The sequence below is a fragment of the Ursus arctos genome, unplaced genomic scaffold (genome assembly GCF_023065955.2).
Source record: "Ursus arctos isolate Adak ecotype North America unplaced genomic scaffold, UrsArc2.0 scaffold_8, whole genome shotgun sequence".
NCBI classification, from domain to species: Eukaryota; Metazoa; Chordata; class Mammalia; order Carnivora; family Ursidae; genus Ursus; species Ursus arctos.
In genome coordinates this window covers 12,160,872-12,183,691 of record NW_026623100.1, presented here as the reverse complement: position 1 = coordinate 12,183,691, position 22,820 = coordinate 12,160,872, and the positions used below count along the sequence as shown (strand labels likewise).

The 22,820-nt window shown below is 44.3% G+C and overlaps 1 protein-coding gene across 11 annotated transcripts in view; it reads right to left on the bottom strand.

Annotated features, from left to right (window-relative positions):
* KANSL3 (KAT8 regulatory NSL complex subunit 3) overlaps positions 1-22,820 on the bottom strand; it is a 39,934-nt gene that overhangs the window by 2,812 nt on the left and 14,302 nt on the right. For 7 of the 11 annotated variants that reach the window (XM_044378389.3, XM_026487186.4, XM_044378396.3 and 4 more), the window contains 16 exons: positions 16,644-16,775; positions 16,281-16,397; positions 15,936-16,037; positions 15,756-15,827; positions 14,531-14,605; positions 14,194-14,351; positions 12,149-12,212; positions 11,519-11,719; positions 11,149-11,305; positions 9,550-9,627; positions 7,970-8,161; positions 7,294-7,378; positions 6,744-6,871; positions 5,763-5,872; positions 5,125-5,347; positions 4,654-4,787 (listed from right to left, as the gene is read on the bottom strand). In XM_044378389.3, coding sequence (XP_044234324.1) covers positions 4,654-4,787; positions 5,125-5,347; positions 5,763-5,872; positions 6,744-6,871; positions 7,294-7,378; positions 7,970-8,161; positions 9,550-9,627; positions 11,149-11,305; positions 11,519-11,719; positions 12,149-12,212; positions 14,194-14,351; positions 14,531-14,605; positions 15,756-15,827; positions 15,936-16,037; positions 16,281-16,397; positions 16,644-16,775 — 2,028 coding nt within the window. The remainder of the gene's footprint in view (positions 1-4,653; positions 4,788-5,124; positions 5,348-5,762; positions 5,873-6,743; positions 6,872-7,293; positions 7,379-7,969; positions 8,162-9,549; positions 9,628-11,148; positions 11,306-11,518; positions 11,720-12,148; positions 12,213-14,193; positions 14,352-14,530; positions 14,606-15,755; positions 15,828-15,935; positions 16,038-16,280; positions 16,398-16,643; positions 16,776-22,820) is intronic. The other 4 variants (XM_048222438.2, XM_048222439.2, XM_048222440.2 and 1 more) reach the window with 1 other exon arrangement.

Sequence of the window (22,820 nt, the reverse complement as noted above, 5' to 3'; positions counted from 1 at the left end):
CACTCCGGGGATGTTGTGAGATTAAATGAGACAATCTGCATAAGGTACCTCGGGTATAAGGAGTTCAACTACAAAGGTTAGCTCTTATTATCATGCATAAGGGCAGGAAGAGAATGCAGGGAAAAGGAAAGCCTGAATTGTGACAGAGTTGAAGAAAGTTTTCCTTGATTGTTCTGACAATATAGGTTTTTAGGTCTTACCTATTTTTTTAGTTATGGAGGATGGATGCCACAAATTGTTGAGCCCTGCAGCTTAGGAAGAATAAAGCAAGGTAGAAAGAGTTGGTCTTTTTTCACCAGGGTTTTCCCTACTTTTCTAGATTTCACCTTGGAAAAAGTCCTAAGAGGTCTCTGAGAATGCAGAAAATGGGGGAAGGTGGAAGGCACAGGAGAGGGGATACGGAGAAGGGTCCGACAATCAAAACTTAAAAGGATCTGCCTACATTTGCTCACCCTGCCCAAAGGCAGGGCTGTGCACAGAGCATTACTCTATCCTGATTAGGAATACAACTGAGACAGTGACTCTGCTCTCCCAGGGGCCCCTGCAAGGGTTGCAGGGATGCCCCCTGGCTGGGCAGACCACAGTGTGGGACAGAGAGGAGAAAGACCTTGTGACCACAGACAAGGAGTCTATTCTCAGGACTCTGATGCAGGGCACAACACAGTCTCTGTCTCTCCTCTTCCTCTGACAGCTTTTCAGCTGTAAAGAGTACATAAGAGTCCAGTTCCATAAAAGCACAGTAAATATTCATCAGTGCCAGAAACAAAACAGATAATTAAGTACTTGCACAGACCTTAGAGAAGTCTAGCCAATGTTTACAATCTTTTTCTTTTTCATTCTATCCATAAATATCGTAGTATACAACCCAAAACTAAAAAAGGATTATTTTTTCCAATGTAAACACCATCATCACACACAAAAAAGTTAACAATTCCCTAATATCGGCAATTACCCAGTGTTTGTATTTTCAACTGTCTCATAAACATCATAAATGGGTGGTTTGTTTCTCAACATTTAAAGATTCAACTTCCCAGAGCGACTGGCTGGCTCAGTTGGTAGAGAATGCAACTCTTGATCTCAGGATTGTGAATTCAAGCCCCATGCTGGGTGCAGAGATTACTTAAAATCTTAATAAAAATAAAAATAAAATAAAAATTAACTTCCCAAAGTCTGAGGAGATTCTGAGGCAGCCCCTACTCATCAATCCTACCACAATAATCACTAATTTAGGCCAACCTCCTCACTAGACCAGGTAAGAAAAACAAAACCAAAAGAGACATTAGGTGATTTTGCCCAGGATCACACAGCTGGCTGAAGACAGAGGGCCCAACCCATAGCCCACTGCTTTCCCTGGTATCACACTGTCTGGCAGTGGGAACAGTGAGGTAACCGTTAGAAGATTTCGAGTCAGCAAGTCTTAATCTAATAATGCATCCTTTCTCTGTTTTAAGAGAATCATCACTAGAACCCTCCTAGTAATTATACAGTCATTTTACTGAGATAAAAACTAAGCTCTCAAGTTAATACCATCAGGTCAGAAGTCAGATCTTGATCTTTATTCTGTGCTTGATATTTAGCCATATCAAATGATTCTCAATGAGCTCTATCCAGCCTCCTCTGTACATGAGCTAGTTCCCATGGGCTGCAGCAAGCTGAAGAGGACTGCTAATAGAGGAGGAAGGTATCACAGGGTAGGGACATACGTTCTAGCTGGGCGTCAGTGTGGTATCTGCAAAGGTTAATAAGACTGCCTGAAAACAGGCCCAAATGGCTTTATAGATAATTTCCATCAAACTATCAAGGAACTCATAACTTCTGTGCTGTTTTAGAATATGAGAAAAAAAATGCTTCTATCTCATTCTATAAGATATAATTAACGCCTTTATACAACTGAACAAGGAAAGCACACACACACAAAAGCAGGGGTGGATGGGAAGAAAACTATATGCCAATCTCACTAATAGATAGGGGCCAAGATCCTAAGTAAAATAAAAGCAAATCAAAAGAGTAGACGTGTTTTCCCTCTGAAACACTTGGCTTTTTTCTTTTTTGTTCTCTTTTGATAGGGTCTTTCCTATGGGTGCACAATTCAAATAAACGGGGGCATATAAAAAAAAAAAAAAAGAGAAGAGGACATACTGAACAAGCTACCGAATCTGGAATTTAGACGATCTGACACTAGGAAATCTATTAATTTATCATTTAACTGATTCAGAAGAAATGTTTATGCTCACTCATCTCATTTGATTCCAAAAGAGCGATGAACAAAATTCGAAACCCATTATTTATCAAGAAAAATGAAAAGAATAACGATCGTAGCAAAATAGAAACATACTTGACACCTGCTTAACTGGAGGACTTACATTATCAAAGAATGACATAAAACTAATGTGAGAACAGATGGGTCACGGGAAGAGAAAAGGCCCAAGTGTGTGCAGTAATTGAGAATATGAACCTTGGAGCTATAAGGGGAAAGATCCGAATATAAAAAATTTTTAATGTATGAAACAAATGTCCTTAATGCTTCAACAGAAAGAAAGAAAAAAAAGAAGAAAAAGATAAGCAGTTGACTGGAGTAAAGTATACACAGCTTGTAGAATAAAAGATTAACCCCTGAATGTATAAAGATGCTATAAATCAAAGGAGAGACAGAGTACGATGAGCAATTCATAAGAGACATACAATCTCATAAGTAACCAGGAAAATACACATTTCAACAATTCCGTTGGGACGCCTGGGTGGCTCAGCTGGTTAAGCGTCTGCTCAGGTCATGATCCCAGGGTCCTGGGATTGAGTCTCGTAACAGGCTCCCTCTGCCTGCCACTCCCCCTGCTTGTGCTCTCTCTCTCTCTCTGACAAATAAATAAAATCTTTTAAAAAATAAACACTTTCGGGGCGCCTGGGTGGCACAGCGGTTAAGTGCTGGCCTTCGGCTCAGGGCATGATCCCGGCGTTGTGGGATCGAGCCCCACGTCAGGCTCCTCTGCTATGAGCCTGCTTCTCCCTCTCCCACTCCCCCTGCTTATGTTCCCTCTCTCGCTGGCTGTCTCTATCTCTGTCAAATAAATAAATAAAATCTTTAAAAAAATAAAAAATAAAAAAATAAACACTTTCATTTTTCACTCATCAAATTAATAAAATTTAAAATAGTGATTTCCATAACAGGCGAAGACCTAGGAAAACAGGTATTATCATCGCTATGGCTTGCACCATAAAGCAGCAGAACCGCTGAAGGGCAGTTGGCCAGCAGTTAGCCAGCCATTAGCCAGATGTCAGACACACGTACCCTCTACTTACTGGCCTCTAGACTGTAGAAATCTCCCAGAGGTACACAAAACTAGGAACAAGGATGTTCTCTGAACCATTAGTTTCTGTATCAAAAACAAAACAGCCCAACTCTATGACAGAAATTGGTGAAATACGCTTTTGTACATCCACCCAGCAAAACACGAGGCGGCTACTGACAAGAAGGTAAGTCTCTAGGTAACCCACGGCGAAACATGTCACAACGTTTGTTGTAAACAAAGGCTAGTTACAAAATAAGCCCCCATGCTCTGATTCCATTTTTGTCAAAAAAAAAAAAAAAAAGTAAAATAAAATAATGCACTTTGTATAGCAAGAAAGATTAAGAAGAATGCACACTGAGCTATTAATAGTGGATATCATCTCCGGGAGTGGTATCATGGGAAATCTCACTGTCTAAACTACAATATTTCTGTAATGTTTGACTTATTTAAGCACCAATCACTTTTCTAATTGAAAAAAATAAGGAATAAAATAAAAAAATAAAACACCTCCACTTTTCTGAAACAAAGGCAGGGAGGGCTAACTATGATCCCCATGAATGCCAGGCAACAATCTCTGTGCAGTATTTTCCTCTATAGTAGAGGAGGCAGAAGATGGTCTGGAACAGCTGAGAGCCGTCACATGCCAATAAGGAGCCTGCCCCTCAGTTCCTGGGCAGGACAGGTGTGGTGGGAGTAAGGGGAACAGTCACGGCAGTCTGCATAGCACCCTCGCCCCCACGAGGGAAGGCTGTGGCTGAAACGGTGCACAGTGAAGGAGAGCACACGTAACATGGAACTCCCAACTATTCTTCTCTTTCACCTCTGATCTCTCAGTGGCTCTCAGATCACCACTTAAGATTAGAAACATTTTACGTGAAAAGGTCAGATGGCAATCAGATCGGCTACAAGGAACTGGTGACTTCATGGGTAAGAGCTATAGAAACCTAGTGTGTCCTGAACAGATGAAAATGAATGCCAAGAGCTGGAATGGCACAATGCTGGAAAGCTTGTCAAAGAAAGGATGTCAATCAACAACTAGTCTCTACCACAACCTGTGACTGATGAAGCCAAGAATGGGAAGAGAAAACGAATGGAGCGGGAACACAAACCAAACTTAAAACACAGGACGCTACACACCCGAACACAGTTACGTAATCATGACAACCCAGGGAGTGCTACGGAAGAGGAGACTCAAAGAGCTCCAGGACTTGCTCAAAGTTACAAAGTGACAAAGCCCCAGGTCTGGATTTGAATCTGGTCTGCCTCCAAGTCCAGTGCACTGGCAGCTCCTCCAATCAGCCAGTGGGCCGGCCCCAAACTTCCCAAGATCGGAGCCTGTGTCCTCGGTCTTCCCAGGCAGACTCACCTGTGAGCCGGACGGCAGGGCCTGGGAGCTGGGCTCCTCTGACGGGGCTGCTCCCGAGCCCATGGGGCTCAGTGTAGTGATTCGGCTCGGCTGGCCACGCAGTGTCAGAGTGATGGTGGTAGGGACCTTCAAGCCTGACAGAGACAGGGGAAAGGAGGCTTGTTTGTCACAGCCTCCACTTTCCCCTCCGGGAGAATTTCTTCATATCACACACCACCCCCTCGCCCTCCCACATCAGTATCCTCCCCAGCTGGGTCAGCTCCACCCTCTCAGTCATTCCAAAAGAAACGGGAAACAGCTGTGTTCTGCCGACCTCTCTTGGAGATGGACCTACACAGCTGAATCCCTGAGGGTCAATACCAGGACCCTGTTGAGTTGGGTTCAACAACAGGCCTTGCCCATGTGAGATGGGAAGGTCCTAGGGAAAGATCCCCTATCTGAGAGTCCCCACAGCTGTCATGAGAGACTCACCTGATGCTTGGTTAGAGATCTGAGCCAGGCCAGGGAGGCTGCTTGCCAACTTAGCGAGGCCCCCATTGGTCAGCAGCTGGTGGATGGCTGTGGGCTTCCCACCAGGAGTGGCACCCAAGGAGGAGAGAGTGGTGGCCACAGGAATGGTACGGACAATGGTGCTGGTGCCCGTGGTGATGGCACCCAGGCTCTGCATGGGCGTGGGCAACTTCACACTGGTGGCCTGTGGGACACACAAGCCCAGGTGAGCAGAAGCTATTGCCCAACAGCAATGTTCAAGTGTGGAGGGCCCAGAGCATTAAAGGCTGCCATGTACTGTGTACCTACTACAGGCAACGTACTCTTCCATGCATTTCCCTATACTATCTTATTTAATACTCAAAACAACCCTTTGAGAGAAATACTATCATCATCCTAATTTTACAGACAAGGAAACAAAGATACAGAAAGGTCAAAAAACTTGCCCAAGGTCACACATTAACTGATGGAGCCTAACTTAACCTTTGGTAGCTCCCAGGCGTGAAGTCAGGAAGCTGTCTGTCTTGACCCAAACTCCAGACCCAGTTTCCCTGCCAAAACCAACTAAGCTAAGGCCTCCTCCCCAGAGCTGCCCAGCCCAGTGGAAGGCAGATGTGCACCTGTGGGGCTGGCCCTGGGGAAGGATTTGCTGGGAGGCCAGAGGTCTTGCTGCTGATATCCTGCAAGCTGAAGCTGAGGCCTTGAAGGAGGCTGCTGGCTGATGTGGCCCCTAGGAGAGGATAGAACAGATAGGCTTAATCCCTTATCCCAAGACCAGCCACACCCATCCACCCTCAAGAACCGGCTGAAATACCAATGCTCTTTCCCTGGGACAGTCCCAGTGCTCTCGGAAAGATGCCAGGAAGGGCTCCCCGGGCATGCACACTACATGCCCACACGAGGAAAGGTACTATGCTAGACACACGGCCGTGGATTCGCTCTGCATATCCCAACCTGCTCCAAACCACCTGTCTTACATTTTGGACAGTTTTAGAAAAACCAAAAAGAGCCTGAACGCCACCCACTTTTCAGAAATCTAAATTCCTTCCTTTGCAGGGAAAAGGACAGCTTCTTAAGCCAAAAGAATTCCAAATACCTGATTTACATTTCACTACACATAATCGAGTGGCCACAAAGCAAAGAGGGAGGTCCTCCTGAAGGAGGACACCTGCAGAGCCTTGCCCGCTGGGCTCAAGCAACCAGCCTTCCCATGTAGGGTGGGGTGGTGCAAGTGAAGAGACAAGCAGAGGCAGAAAGGTGCCTCGTTTTGCTAATGCTAGTACAGCACGATCTCCAGTTTTCTCACTCACATGTGTTCAAAAACACCACAATGAACACAATACACACATCTCCCACCAGCTATTTCTCCTCCTTATAGTTCAAGACACACTACCTGCAGACTGGGATATTTACTCACTGTAGATATTGAGACCAAGAACTCCCCCACCTCAAAGCTAATTCCAGCTTCACACCAAGCCTCTATGAAAGCCTGCAACTCAGAGAAGCATCCTCCAGATTCGGCTGCTTTCCCAGGACCACCCTCCAGCAGCACCCCAAAAGAGACTTTGCTGGGAGGCGGGGAATGCTGGGCTTCCAGATACCTGGGAGGGAGCTGCCAGGAGAGGTGGCCACCAGACGGCTCTGGAGTGTGTGCAAGGCACTGGGTGCAGTGCTGCTGGACACTGCGGAGGCTGGGCTAGCTGAGACTCCCCCTTCAGAAGCACTTGACCTGGAGACAAAGACAAGAGCTCTATTATCCAAAGGTCAGAGGGCAGCAGACCCTAGCAACACAGGGAGGGCCCATAGTGGGGCCCAGCAATGCTTTTTAGCAATGGACACCGGAACCTAGAGCTTCTTTGTCCCATCTTCTGAATCTGGCCTCTAGTCCTTCTAAAAGTCAGGCCTAAAGTAAAGACTTCAAACCTTGAATCAAGAGCTAAGGATGCTTTGCAAACTTTAAGTAAAAAAGAACTCTGAGTTGACCCCCTCCCTCCAAAAAATAAAAGACAAAGATCCCACTCAGAAAGAAGTCATATTCCCAAAACTTGACAGAATCCAACCTCTACCATCTTTCCAAAACACTAAATGGACCAGAAAAAAGGTGAAGAGAAAGAAAGGAACAGAGCCAGAAAGACCAAGAAATAGACTCACTTGGTAGTGGTGAGAAGTCCTGTGAGCTCCTTGGCCCCTGCTGAAGCCTGCCCCAGTGTCATGGTGATGGGCTTCCCTCCCGCAGCTGCAAGACAGAAAACCCCAAGGCCACCGGTCAGTCCTGCCTGGACCCTACTTTTCAGGGTTTCACAGCCCAGGCTAAATGCAAAATATTATGGACAAAGACTGGAAGAAGAAAAATGAAGAATAAGTATAGTAGAGTAGGGAGGGATTTTTTTCCTTCTATTTTTTAAACTTTCTGGAATATTTTATTATCTTTTTTTTTTTTTTTAAGATTTTATTTTTAAGTAGTCTCTATATCCAATGTGGGGCTCACACTCACAACCCTGAGATCAAGAGTCATGCTCTACTGACTGAGCCAGCCAGGCATCCCTGGAATATTTTCTTATCTTTAATTGAAACTGATAAAGAACAAAATAGAATGATGCTTTGAGTGACCCCACAGCTCCCACTGATCCTCGTACTGCCTCCCTGATCCTGGTTCAGGTCAGGTCACTGCCCACTTCTGCTCCATGTGCTACCGTGTGTCCTCTGCCCCAGACGCGCCTTGCATTAACGTAGAGGCTGAGCTGTACAGCAAGTGGTCACCAAGAGAGCAATGTTATGTGGTCTCAGAGAGCTCAGTGTTAAATCAAACAGGCCAGGAAAAACTCACCTTCTGGACCTCCTCCTTGGGAAGGAGTACAAGGTCCTCCAGCTGTGTCCCCTTGGGAGATAAGGGACACCTTAATCTTCGGTCGCTTGGAGGTCTTACTGCCAGGAAGAGGACTGGAGGGATGGTGGCGCTTCAGCTGGACCCTAAGATCCTCTTTCTCTGCCTCTTCCGTTTGTTCTGATGAAATGGGAACTAAGAGATGGAGCTGAGGTAAGGTTTTCCATAATCCGCAAAAGCCCAGGAGACACTGACAGCACCAGCACGGGCATGACTGTGTGTCACACACAAAGTCACGCTTCAAAGGCAATTGCCAATGCTTCAGTTCCACCGCACTCACGTCTCACCTTGCCCTCTCAGAGGATGGGTCCATCCCCAGCCCTTACCTGTTCTGGAGTTAGAAGGAAGGGGACTGTGAGTCGGTGGGAACAAAAAGAAAGAAGATACCCTGACCCTGCCTAGCAAAGGCCAAACAAAAAACAGAGGACTCACTACAATGAATTTAAGCAGTGCTTCCTGGACTCAATGTCATAATTTTCCTGTTTCAAGCCCACCCCCACATCACACAGCTGGGAGACAGTAAACATTCCACAAAGAAGCAGTAAAGGAGCACACTACCCAGTCAGGGGAGAATTTAATTTCACAAGGCTCTCAGAGTCCTACTCTGTCCTAAGGGCCTAAGGTTGAGGGTTTGCTTGCCAAATGAAGGCAACAAGAAGGATTATTGCCAGGAGTTGAGGCTGGCTTTGAGTAGCCACTAGGCAAGGGAGCATCTTAGCCAGGACAAGTTTACTGCTCCTGCCCAAAAGCAACAGGGCAACAGTGGCCCATGTCACAACTGGTCCCCAGGTCATTTGTACTAGTACAGAGAAAGGCCAAGTGTTCAGACATGTGATTCCCCCTCCGCTGAATCAAACAGACTCATCCTGCACATGGCCAAGCCTCCTGGACTCTGAAGTTATCCTTCACACTTCCTCAGAGATTCCCTTCTCTTTAAAACCAGAAGCCCACCCCAGGTCCTCTTCTTAGCACAGGCAATCGGGTAGGATGGGGAGGAAAGCAGTAATCATATGAGGAAGGCAGGAAGAAATGGGGGTCCCGGTCTGGGCCACAGAGCATAACCAGCTAGAAGGATCGCTTAGGGAATAAATGCATTGACTAAAATCAGAATAGGAAGGAGGGTAAAAGGGAAAGGAGCCACAGGTTTTATGCTGATAGTGGCTGGTGTGCTTGTAGCGGCCAGGATGGAAGCAGGAAACCAGAGGCAGGGAGAAAAACACACAAGGAAACTCAGGCTCACAGGCAATGGGCCACAGGCACACATAGGAGAAGCAGAGCCAAGAACCACAAGAAACAAAAAAGGAAAAACCATGAGAGGCAAACAAAGTATGGAGAGCGAATATTATGGAGGAGTAAGCAAAAGGAGTCAGCCAAGAAAGAATAAGAAGACAGAAAAAGGAAGAGAGAAAAGAACAGCAGGAAACCAGAGACAAATGAGAGGCAGGATCGGGAAGAAAACAAGGGAGAAGTTGAGAGAAGCAGAGAGCAGAGCGTGAAAAGGTGAGAGGAAGAGCAATACTCACCAAAGAGACAGGAGGAGGTGCCGGGAGGAAGAGCTTTCCTCACCAGCATATTTTGTTTCAGAAAAGCAGCAAACTGTGCTGGAATGAATCAGAAAGAATTACAGAATCACAGCCAGCCAGAGAAAGGAGAAAAGGAGAGGGAGTAAGAAAAAGATATGAAAATGTTCTAGAAAATGGTCAACAAGGGCTTTTCCCAGAATTACTGCACAGGTTTGAAACCTGACTCCTAGAATCTCCATGGAAACATCTATAAACCGAAAATAATAAATGTACCTGCCTCATGGGGCCGTTGCCAAGATTCAATGAGCAACAGCAAGTCAGGAGCCAAGAAAACAGCATGGCACGTAGTCAGGGCTCCATGAAAGTAGCTATAATCATTTCCTCTTGCCTATGAGCCCTGCCAAAGCCAGGGCGCTATGGCTGCTGCTCAGCACCATGATATTGTGGGTCCCATTTCAAACCCAGATCACCAATCAGCCTTCTAGAACTCCTTAGATTCTCAACTAATCATCCCCTCCAGAAGCATGGCCAACCACTGGCTCTCTCTTCATCAAAAGCCTAAGCGAACACCACCCACCCAGAACTTGGCTCTGGCTACCACTTAAGATCAGGTCACAGACCATCTGAGTGGACCCTAGGGGCCTGGCTTTTTTTTTTTTTTTTTTTTTTTTTTTTTTGGTCTTTTTGCCTGCACCGATCCACTCACACGTGCTCCTTGTTAGCACCACTCTTAAGGACACCCTCATAAGAGGCCTGGGTTTAAGTCCTGACCCTTTGGCTCCACTAAAAGAAACACAGGGGAAGTGAGCAGATCAGCCTACTGCATCTCTCAACTTGATAGTCAGCTCTGGTGCTGCCTCTTCCCAGGTACTGGAGACTTCAGATGATACGTGTTCCTGGTTACACCATCAAATACAATGCCCTTACCCTGGGGCTGCCCAACGGGATCGAAGTGGGGGAAGGGGGAAAGTCAGTGTCTCTTTTCTCCCTACCCAAAACACTGTCCCTTTTCTATAGCTTCAGTAGCACTCCGTGTTCTCCATACTTGAATGTCAACCATACAAACATTTCTGCCTATCTGCAGAAACACCAACAGACTTCGCTGAAAGTCCCAGTGTGGGAACCTTAACTCTTCAAGCGCAAAACAAAAAGAGGGCATGATGCCAGCTGAACTGCCCTGGAATCTGAGGAATAAAGCAAATCACCCTGTCCACATGATCTGAAGAGTGCCCTGACTGCAGGAGTGGCTGGGCAGGGCCTAGAACAGAACAAGCAGCTTCCCCACTTGGAAGTCAGAAAAAAATTTTGAGGCAAATACACACGTAGTCAGCTCATAAAACCTAACTTCCCCAGAAAACCAAAGCAAAGCTACAATTAGTGGGACTATACAGCCCCACTAATGCACAGACCTTCTATGACGTCTTACCCTTGAAAACAATCCTTGGTATTCATTTCAACCTAATTTTGTCTGGACAGAAGTGGGAAAGGGGGCCCCTCGCATGCCCCTGGAAGAAACTGCGGATGCCAATACTTTTCAAATGCCACATGACATCACTCCAAGAGATAAACCGGGAGGCCACTGGGCCAAGGAGCCTATACCTTGGGCTTGTTTGTGGGTCAGCACAGCTTCCGTCCGCTGCACATGTCTCTTCAGGAGCTGAGAGCTCCCGATCTGACTGGACTTCTGGGCAGAGGTCATTGTAGTCACTTTGGTCTTGGGACTGGAGGTGGGGCTGCTAGACACACTGGAAAGATCCTGCGTAGCGTGAGAAAGGATAAGAGCTGAGCCAGCTGTTTGGCTCTGACCATCATTATCATGTCCCCCTGGAATTCCCTGCTTAGGAATTCTCCTCATAGGAACTCAAAGGTCTACAGCACGGCAAGGCAGACAAGCACCCCCAGGAAGTGAAGGAACCAATTCCACAGTCCTACTTCCCCAGCAAAAGGGCTCCCTCCCCTCCTGCGTTACCTCCGAGCCTGAGGGTGAGGCAGGCAGCTTGGCAGCTGGTGAGGCAGGCCGACTGCCCCGCTCGGGCACCTCAAAGGCCAGGTCTCTTCGGGCTGCGTCCCGAGGCTTCTTTTTCTTCTCAGCATCCTGATCCCGAGGCTCAGAGCCCATGTGCCCCTCAGCACGAGTGAGCACTCCAGTCAGGAAGTCCACGATCTCATCCTAGTGTGAAAAGGGGCCCAGGCCACTGAGTCCTCAGTCTAGGAACAGAAACCTCCCCGACAACTCGATTCAATTAACACTGGCATCAGGTGTGCCGGTCCCTCTCCATGCACACCGAGCCAGGCACAAACCCCAGCCTCAGTCAAAGACGGGCAGGACCCTGCCTCCCGGCGTCTCTGTGGGGTGGCACTCTGGGGTGGTCGTGCTCCCCCACCCTCCAATTTACCCCTTCTCCCCTGATGCTCCATACACATTGCCACTTCTTCCCCTCTCTCTTTCCCGTTTTCTTTATGATTTAGTTCTCTCAGAGGCCCCACTGGATACTCCCTCACCCTTCAGAGCCAAAGACACTGCTGCCAACAAGATGAAGCCTAAAAGGTTATAGAAAGGCAAGCCTCGCTGAGAAAAACACAGAAAGCAACTGTGTACCTGAATACATCTGTCCACCATGCTCTGAGTCAGCCCCTCTGACTTCTTCTTTGCTTTGCTTATTCTAAGAGACAGAGAGGAGGAAATGTTTACTTTAAATATTCCATGGCATCATATGGAAGCAAGAATGGATTTCTCTTCTGTGTTGGCTATTTTCTGGGCCCAGGAAGGAGGACTACGTTAGCCCTCAGGCACTGAACCTCATGTTCCACATCTGCAAAATGGGGAATCATAACACCTCGATCACGGACTTGTGGGGACTACAAAAATAATATATGTAGAGAACATATGAAAATTGCCTAGGACTGTACATTCCAAAGTCCTATACCTAGGACTTCCCAGATAGACTCTATCTGATTTCTACGATCTCATCTAGAAGTCCCAACAAAGGCCCAAAACCTGAGATTACTGGATGCTGTCAAAATGAGATTAGAAGAAGAGGAGAGGAGTTACTTCTAAAAGGAAAAGAGAAAATGGACACAGATGGCTGTATTCCCCTCTGGAAGCTGGTTTTAAAACCCCTGGCTTCTGACTGAGGGTCTCAGCAGAAAGAAAAACAGGGCCCCAAGTGACAGGGTGGAGAACAATATTCTGAGCCTCCAAATTCTGAGACCCCAGTTTACTGGCTGCTGGCCTCTGACCTTGTGTAGCAGCCCCATCTTACAGATAAGGACAGCGAGTCCCGGAAGTTAAGCAGTTTATCCAAGGTTCCTAGCAAAGCAACCAAGACTAAACTGAGGTCTCCCAACTCTCAGGCTGACATTCAACCACCTTGCAAACACGTCTCATAAGCAGCCTCATGACATAACTCCCACTAAAGTGTTCCCAGCTCTCATGTTCCTTCACTGCCACTCAACACACACACATACCCACACACACGCTACCCTCCTATAGATAAGAATGTCTGAATAACCAACAAAGACAATGTGCTTATACGACAATATTGCCTTGAGCACCAAAGGATTAGAAACAGCCAGATGACAAAGACCAGAAAGACCTCTCTAAAACATCGCTTGGTAAGAAACTGACAAGACAGGTGGGAGTAGGTACTTGCTTTAAGCTCACTAACTAAAGCACACCAATGAAATTAATCTCTATAATTGAACATATAAAAAAAGGAAGCCCAACAAATGACACACCTCTTTTTCAGTACATTTCATGAAAGCATAATTAAAGGCCCTACAGGCAGCCAGCCTTTAAGAGGCCAGGGGCCATCTCAACGACCTAAGGTGTCCCTTCCAAACTCCAGCTGTTTTTACTCCAAAACATGTAACAGGATGTTTAATACAAATAAAATCTACATTCACATACATCCTTAGTAAGGAACAAAATATAAAGAAACGCCTACCCCAGTGAAAGCACCAAGACTGCATTCACTGGGTCTCAAAGTATCTCCTTCCCACTGGGTAACTACTAATCGCAAAGGGAAATAAGGCAACTTGACAGTGGAGAAACCTGGAAGATGCCACCTTCACCACGTGATCAAGGTTAACATCACCAGTGATAAGACACATCAACATCGTGTATCCCCAGGGAGGATGCGCTGAGGGCTTATCACAAACACAAAAAATGTCCAAAACCTAAACAGAGGGACAGCCTACAAAATAACTGGCCAGAAGTCTTCAAAGAAATGTCAAGGTCATGAAAGACTAAGGAATAGTATGAAATTCAAGGAGACTGAGGAGATAAGGCAACTAGTAACAACATGTGATCCTGGATTGGATACTGGATAGGAAAATGAAGTTAGTGAGCCAACTGACAATATCTGCATCTGTAATTAGATAACAGTATCATACAGTGTTAACTTCCTCATTAATTCTACTCTGGTTATTTAAGATGCTAACATTTGGGAAATCTGAGTTAAGGGTATATAAGAATTTTTTGTACTACTCTTGCAACTTCTTATAAATCTGAATTAGTTTAAAATGTAAAATGGTTCCCCCTTTCACGGAAGCAGATTCAGTCTATAGTTACATCACCACCTCACAGGCATCTCTCCAACACCGCGACACGGCTCTCTCACAGCTCTGGCGGAAGCCACGCACCTGAGATTATCGTCAGCTCCCCCAACCACCACCAAGCTGTTCTCAGCCCGAATCTTCTCCCGGAAATCTTCCATGGCTTCAGGATGACACTGCAAGGAATTCTGCCCAATGACAAAGAGGACTGGAGTCTTCATATCCAAGAGGGGATCATCCACATCCTAAAACATGTACAGGTTTCATAATCAGCCAGTTCCTATTCACTAAGCACTGATCTATCAAGTCTGCTGAGGGGAGCCAGCTGGGCAACTGCAGTCGCTAAGTGCCAGTTTGGGCGACGCAAGCACCCCCTTATGCTCACCAGTTAGGGACCCACCAATCAGCTGCACCGCATGCTTACCCCTCTGGGACCATCCACAGTAAGTAAAGGAAACCCAAGGCAGACAACTGCAGTGACGTACTCCATCACTGACACCTGGAAATAATACAATAGTTTGTCTCAAGGTCAACTGACTTTACTGCAGCTACACCCTACCCAGAATCCAAGGTGGTCCAGATCCACCAGCTAGTCCCATCTCTTCCTCCCCAGTCCCAATCCCCAGGAGTACCAGCCATAGTGGCAGCAGTACGATCACAAGACACAACATGGAGCCCTGAGAGAACGGCAGCAGAGGGCTGAACCACAGGATGGGCAGCTCAATGCTTCCATCCTATTAATTGCCTAGATTTGAGTGCTCCTATTCACTTTTTCCTCCACTAAGGGCAAATGCAATCAGGGGGACACAAATGTTGCTCTTCTTCCTTAAGCGAAGAAAACCTCTCCCTGTGAATCTGATGGCTAGCTCCCAGGCACTCCAAATTTGTGAGAGCAGTTGCTGACTGAATTCTGTCATTCCCAGGACCAGGGAGTGCAGGGAGACAGCCTCCTTCCTCTAGTGGGCCTAGATGTCATACTTGACCAGACCACATGAAGCAGCACAGACTCCACTTATTTGACCCACTTGAGAACTGGGGCTTTGGACAGATCAGGGACACTTACACAAACTAATGTACATACAAATTGTGTAAAATAATAAAGAAAAGATTCCTTGATGTCTTAGAAAGGGACAGAATATGAACACAACATCAAATTCCAAAGCTATTAAAATTCATACCTGCTAGTATATTTTTTTAAGGTGGGAGAATAGTACTTATGTTTGGGGGTGGGGGAGGAATTTTTTTTTCAGAGATACATGCTAAAATATATATTTATATATATTTATATATATATAAATATATATGACATAAATGATATTTGGGATTTTCTTCAAAATAACTGGAGGAGAGAGAAAGTGGGCAGGGGAAAGATGAAAAAAGTCTAGCCATGAGTTGATCACTGGTAAAGCTGGGTGAGGGGCCCACGGGATTTATTATAGGTCTGTTCTCCCTTTTAAGTTTCTGTTTAAAATTTCCACAATAAAGTTAAAAAATAAAGTTAGTCTTCTACACCTTAAAATGCATATATGCAGGCAGATCATCTAGCACAGTGTCTGGAACATAAAAAAGGACTCGATGGTAGCAATCAGCAGTAATAGCATCAGTTTCCTATCCCAAGACAGCCTCCAAATGAGATGGGAATTACTTACGTGACAGGCCACCAAAGCTCCTGTATTCCAGCCAATCAAGATAATGGGTTTGTGGGGGAAATGGCTGTGAATCTTTGTGGGAAGAGAGAGACGATAGTAAGACAGGAGGCCACAGCTGGATGCAAAATAAGCCCAGCATGCTGGGTGTGCCACAGTGACCCGAAACAAGGGCACTCTCACCTCCAGCACTTTGCTTCTCACGGCCCCAATCATATGCTCGAGACACTGCAGAACTCCTACCCCACTACCATTGTTCAGCAGGTGGGTGGCTACAGGGATGACCTACAGGAAACAAAGTGGAAGCCGTGCCAGCAGAGGTTAAGTTCAAATCTCCTCTCAATTCTGCTTAACCTACCCTAAGTCCCTTCAACCTTGGATAAACACCATTCGAATTAAAAACAAAAAGAAAGCGGGGGTTATGCTCAACATTTAAGTCTATTCTGACTCCCTCCCACGTTCTGTCTGCTCAGTCTTCCAAGACTCTATTCCAACCCAGGAGACAGTTCCTCTTATTCCCACACATACCTTGCCTAAGCAGGAGAGCTGAGACTGCCAGAAGCGGTGGCGGCGTGAGGTGGGGAACACGGAGCTAGAAGGCCCGGAGGAGGCAATGAGAATGAGAGGAGAGCCAGGAAGTTTGCTCTACGGAGAAAGAACCCCAACAGAGAACCAGTGAGGGTGACGTGTTCCTCCACAAAATCTCAAGGATCCCATTACCCTTCTTATCCCAACCAATGCCAATTTCCTTATGAAACTCTGCTACGCACTATATACAACCAGTTATTAATGGGAAAAGTTAAGTCATTTATTATCCTCTTGCTAAGGTTCTGAGACTGGATTCTAAAAACTTCGTGGCTCATAGTTAAGTCTTGAGCTGTTCTGACTTACTGGTTTGTTATGAGAAAGCACTCCCACAGCAGGATCCCAGGGTCTCTTCAGCAGGAGGGACAAGGCCTCAGCTCCTGCAGCCCCAGTCTTCGTGTTAGATGATACAAGCATCCGGTCGATCAAAGTAGGGATCTAGAGGCAAAAGCAAAGATGCTTCTAGTGCAAAGCAGGAGACCTGCCCACTGGCAGGAATCAAGTGGGAAGAAAGACCCCCACTATGAACCACAGCCAGCCTTCAAATAAGCCTCTCAAACTTTACTCAGGGGCAAAAGTACAAATGAGTGGACGGCTGAAAAGTATGCCTCCCATCATTATAGAAAGAAACCGGTGATATGCATCAGGAGACTTAAATTTATTCCTACCTCCTTCCCAAAGGATTCTTTTTTTTTTTTTTTTAAAGATTTTATTTATTTATTTGACAGAGAGAGTGGAAGAGCCCAAGCAGGGGGAGCAACAGGCAGAGGGAGAGGAAGAAGCAGACTCCCTACTGAGCTAGGAGCCCGATGCAGGACTCAATCCCAGGAACCCGCAATCATGACCTGAGCCAAAGGCAGATGCTTAACCAACTAAGCCATCCAGGCATCTCTTCCCAAAGGATTCTACTTCTGAGAACTTTTCCTAACAAAATACATCAAAACCAAAAACACACACATGGGGTTGGAGGGATGTGTGTGTATAAAAGACAAATTCATTCTCAATAATGATCAAAAAGAAGAAATAACCTAAATATGTCTATAAGAGAGTGATTAAACAAATTATCCACATAACTAGGTATTAAGGGTTAATTTAAAAGAATTTATAATAAGGAAGTAACTTTGCTAAAATGTTAAAGAAAAAACTTGAAAACATAAAAAATTACCTCTACTCAGAAAAAATGCTATTAGAAAATATGCCAAAATATTAATAGTTATCTTTATGGAGTTATGGACAGCTCTTTCCTTTTTAGATTTCTGTATTTTCTAAACTTCCTCAATGAACATCAGTTGACTTTATAAATTAAAAAAAAATCTGCATTTTCTTCCAGAGTACTGCCTTCAAGCTTCAGCATATTAAAGAAATCGTTATTGTGCCCAAAATAATATATCCTATGTACTGTGTATATTGTGATTTATACCATATCCTATTTTTCACTATTCACCAGAAAATGTGACCTCAAAGATGTCTAAGTATAGGTTTCGGACATCTTGATGCTTACACTGAAGAAATATCTCTGTGAAAAAAAAAAAGAAGTATCTCTGTGAATTCCACATTACTCACAAAAGGTCAAAGTGACCTAGGGGAAAGGAAAGATTTTCAAATGTTAAAGGTAGTCTTCAGGAAAAACAAAAACAGGGCACCTGGGTGGCTAAGTTGGTTAAGCGTGATCCCAGGGTCCTAGGAGGAGTCCCACATCGGGCTCCCTGCTCAGCAGGGAGTCTGCTTCTCCCTCTCCCTCTGCCCCCCTCTCTTCTCTTTCTCAGATAAATAAATAAAAATCTTTAAAAAACAAAAACAAAAACATTCTGAAAAACTAGAGAATGAAAAGTACTATGGTGATGCAGGTTGTAAAAAGTCAGCCCACAGCTAACACCATACCCAACAGTGAAAAGTTAAGAGCTTTTCCTATAAGATCAGGAACAAGATAAGGATGCCCACTCTGACCACTTTTACTCAACACTGTATTACTATTAGTCCTAGCTAGAGCAATTAGATAAGAAAAATAAAAGGAATCCAAATTAGAAAGGAAGAAGTAAAACTGACATATTTGCAGATGACATATTCTATATAGAAAACCCTAAAGAGTCCACCAAAAAAAGCTGTTAGAACTAATAAACAAGGGGCACCTGGGTGGCGCAGATAGTTAAGTGTCTGCCTTCGGCTCAGGTCATGATCTCCAGGTCCTGGAATGGAGCCCACATCAGGCTCCCAGCTCAGCGGGAAGTCTGATTCTCCCTCCCCTTCTGCCTCTACCCCTGCTTGTGCAGTCTCTGTCTCTCTCTCTCTAACGAATAAATAAAATCTTTTTAAAAAAATTAACTCAAAATGGATCAAAAACTTCAACATAAGACCTGAAACCATAAAATTCCTGTAAGAAAACACAGGCAGTAAGCTCTGTGACATTTGTCTTGGTGATAAGTTTTTAAATCTGACACCAAAAGCAAAGGCAACAAAAGCAAAAATAAACTATTGGGACTATATCAAACTAAACAGCTTCTGCACAGTAAAGGAAACCATAACAAAATGAAAAGGCAATCTACTGAACAGGAGAAGATATCTACAAATGATATATCCAACAAGGGGTTAATATCTAAAATATATAAAGAACTCTGACAACTCAACAGCAAAAAATAATCCATGTAGAATGTAGAAGATCTGAACAGACATGTCTCCAAGGAAGACATACTGATGGCCAAAAGACACAGGAAAAGATGCTCAACAACATTCATCACGTAAATGCAAACCAAAACGATAGTAAGAAATCATCTTACCTCTGTTAGAATGGCTATTAGGAAAAAGAGAAATACCAAGTGCTGGCAAGGACGTGAGATAAGGGAACATTTATGCACTGTTGGTGGGAATGTGAACTGGTGTAGCCTCTAGGAAAACAGTATGGAGGTTCATCAAAAAATTAAAAACAACTCCTATATGATCCAGCAATTCTACTTCTGGGTATTTACCCAAAGAAAACAAAAACACTAACTCAAAATCAGTCATAAAAAAGGAAGGAAATTTTGCCATTTGCCACAACATGGATGCTGAGGGCATTATGCTATGTGAAATGAGTCAGAGAAAAGACAAACACTGTATGATCTCATTATGTTTAGAATCTAAAGAAAAAAACAAAACAACAACAACAAAAACAAGCTCACAGATATAGATAATAAATTGGTGGCTGCCAGATGCAGGGGACCGGGTGTGGACAAAATAGGTGAAGGGGATCAAAAGTACAATCTTATAGTTCTAAAATAAATAAGTCAAGGGGCGCCTGGGTGGCACAGCGGTTAAGCGTCTGCCTTTGGCTCAGGGTGTGATCCCGGCGTTCTGGGATCGAGCCCCACATCAGGCTCTTCCGCTGTGAGCCTGCTTCTTCCTCTCCCACTCCCCCTGCTTGTGTTCCCTCTCTCGCTGGCTGTCTCTATCTTTGTCGAATAAATAAATAAAATCTTTAAAAAATAAAATAAAATAAAATAAAATAAAATAAAATAAAATAAAATAAAAAAGTCATGGGGATATGATGGTCAGCATGGTGACTATAGTCAATATTGTATTGCCTATTTGAAAGTTGCTGAGGGTAGATCTTAAAAGTTCTCATCACAAGAAAAAAAATTTCGTAACTGTGCATGGTGACACACATTAACTAGACTTACTGTGGTGACCGTTTTGCAATATATACAAATATCAAGTCATGTTGTACAGCTGAAATGCTCTACATCACAAAGTTCGAAGACAACACAAGAAAATAAGCTGCACCAGGCAATGACAAGCATGGACAGTATTATTTATTTATCAAGATTTTATTTATTTATTTGAGAGAGAAAGAGAGAGCACAAGTGGGGGAAGCAGCAGGCAGAGGGAGAAGCAGGCTCACCGCTGAGCAAGGAGCCCAACGCGGGACTCGACCCCAGGACCCCGGGACCCTGACCTGAGCTGAAGGCAGACGCCTAACCAAATGAGCTACCCAGACACCCAGTATTATTAATTTAAAAGAAGCAAGACTAAAAAGATTTCTGCCTGAGAAATTAGGGGGAATATATCATGAGACCGTCTGAGTTTAATTCAGGGAACAAATGTTTATGCCGCAGCTGCAGTTACAAGGCACCAGGCTTGTACTGCAAAAGAACTTAAACTACAAGGAATAAGGAAGACAAAAACACAAATAACAAAAGAGGCTATTTATAACTGCCAGAAAAAACCAGAAACCCCACACTGCTGATTCAAACCATCCGACAGAGGAGGAGGAAGTCGAGGCAATTTTCATCTGAAGATGCAGCATGTGAAGTGAGATGTGTTCTGCAGAATTCCAACAAAACATGGGAAAAATGCTTTCCAATCAGTGACGGATAGAAGCAAGCCTTTGTAGGGCTTATTCTAGACAGACATGGCCTGAAGTCAGGGATTCCAGTATGGAAGTTGGGAGGACATAAGGACAGTAACAAAGGCAAAGGATCTTCACTACAAACTGGCCATTTCTTTGTAACTTATTCTGTAACTACAAGCCACTCTAACACCTTGAGGCAGAGGATCTGATCTGAATTAGACTTTAAAAGCTTTCATCTGGCAGTAGAGTACAACTCGAAAACAACAAAGCCTTGAAACTCACTTTCTGTCAATATAGACTACTTAGAAAACTAATTAATCAATAACCAACTTCTCTGCTTGGAGCTAGGCAGAACAAGCCTAACTGGTCTCTCCAACACTGCATCCCTCTGAACAGAAAATTAAGAGACTAGGGTATATACCTTCTTTGCTCTCTTCACAATGGCGCTAATGCTGAAAGTAGCTGGGCCAAAAGCATGACCCCATTCACCTGCATTTCCATTCAACAGGTACATTAAAAGGAGGTAAAAGACCTTTACTTTAAAAACTTTAAGACATTAATGAAAGAAATTGAAGATGACACAAAGAAATGGATATTCCATGCTTATGGATTAGAAAAATTAATATTGTTAAAATGTCCAGGGGGCGCCTGGGTGGCACAGTCGTTAAGCGTCTGCCTTCGGCTCAGGGCGTGATCCCGGCGTTCCGGGATCGAGTCCCACATTGGGCTCCTCGGCTGGGAGCCTGCTTCTTCCTCTCCCACTCCCCTGCTGTGTTCCCTCTCTCGCTGGCTGTCTCTCTGTCACACAAATAAATAAAATCTTTAAAAAAAAAAATGTCCATACTACCAAAGGCAATCTACATGAGATTCAATGCAATCCCTATCAAAATTACAATTTTTCAGAGAACTAGAATAATCCTAAAATTTGTATGGAAGCACAAAAGACCCCAAATAGCCAAAGCAATCTTGAAAAAGAACAACAAAGCTGGAGATATCATAATCCCAGATTTCAAGATACACTACCAAAGCCACAGTAATCCAAACAGTATGGTACTAACACAAAAACACATAGATCAATGGAACAGAATAGAGAACCCGGAAATAAACCCACACTTATATGGTCAATTAATCTATGACAAAGGAGGCAAGAATATACAATGGGGAAAAGACAGTCTCTTTAATAAATGGTGTTGGGAAAACTGGAGAGCTACATGCAAAAGAATGAAACTGGGCCACTTTCTTATACCATACACAAAAATAAACTCAAAATGGATTAAAGACCTAAATGTGAGATCTGAAACCATAAAACTCCTAAAAGAAAATACAGGCAGTAACCTCCAGGATATTGGCCTTAGGCAACATATTTATGGATCTGTCCCCTCGGGCAAGGGAAACAAAAGCAAAAATAAGCTATTGGGACTACACCAAAAAAAAAAACCAAACAAACAAACAAAAAAAAAAACTTTTGCACAGCAAAGGAAACCATCAACAAAATGAAAAGGCAACCTCCTGAATGGGAGAAGATATTTACAAATGATATATCTGACAAGGAGTTAATTATCCAAAATATATAAAGAACTTATACCACTCAACACCAAAAAAATAATAATCCAATTAAAAACGGGCAGAGGACCTGAATAGACACTTTTCCAAGAGGGCATACAGATGGCCAACAGACATGAAAAGACGCACAACATCACCAACCATCAGGGAAATGCAAATCAAAACCACAAGGAGTTACCACCTTATACCAGTCAGAATGGCTAAAAAAAAAAAAAGACAAGAAATAACAAGTGCCAGAGAGGTTATGGAGATAAGGGAATCCTTGTGCGCTCTTGGTGGGAATGTCAACTGGTGCAACCACTGGGGAAAAGAGTATGGAGGTTCCTCAAAAAATTAAAAATAGAATTGCCATATGATCCAGTACTTCACTACTGAGCATTTACTCAAGAAAATAAAAACACTAATTTGAAAAGATATATGCACCCTACGTTCACTACAGCATTATTTATAGTAGCCAAGATATGGAAGTAACCAAGCGTCCATCCATAGATGAATGGGTAAAGATGATGTGGTATATATACACAATAGAATATTACCCAGCCATGAAAAAGAATGAGATCCTACCATTTGCAACAAAATAGATGGACCTAGAGGAT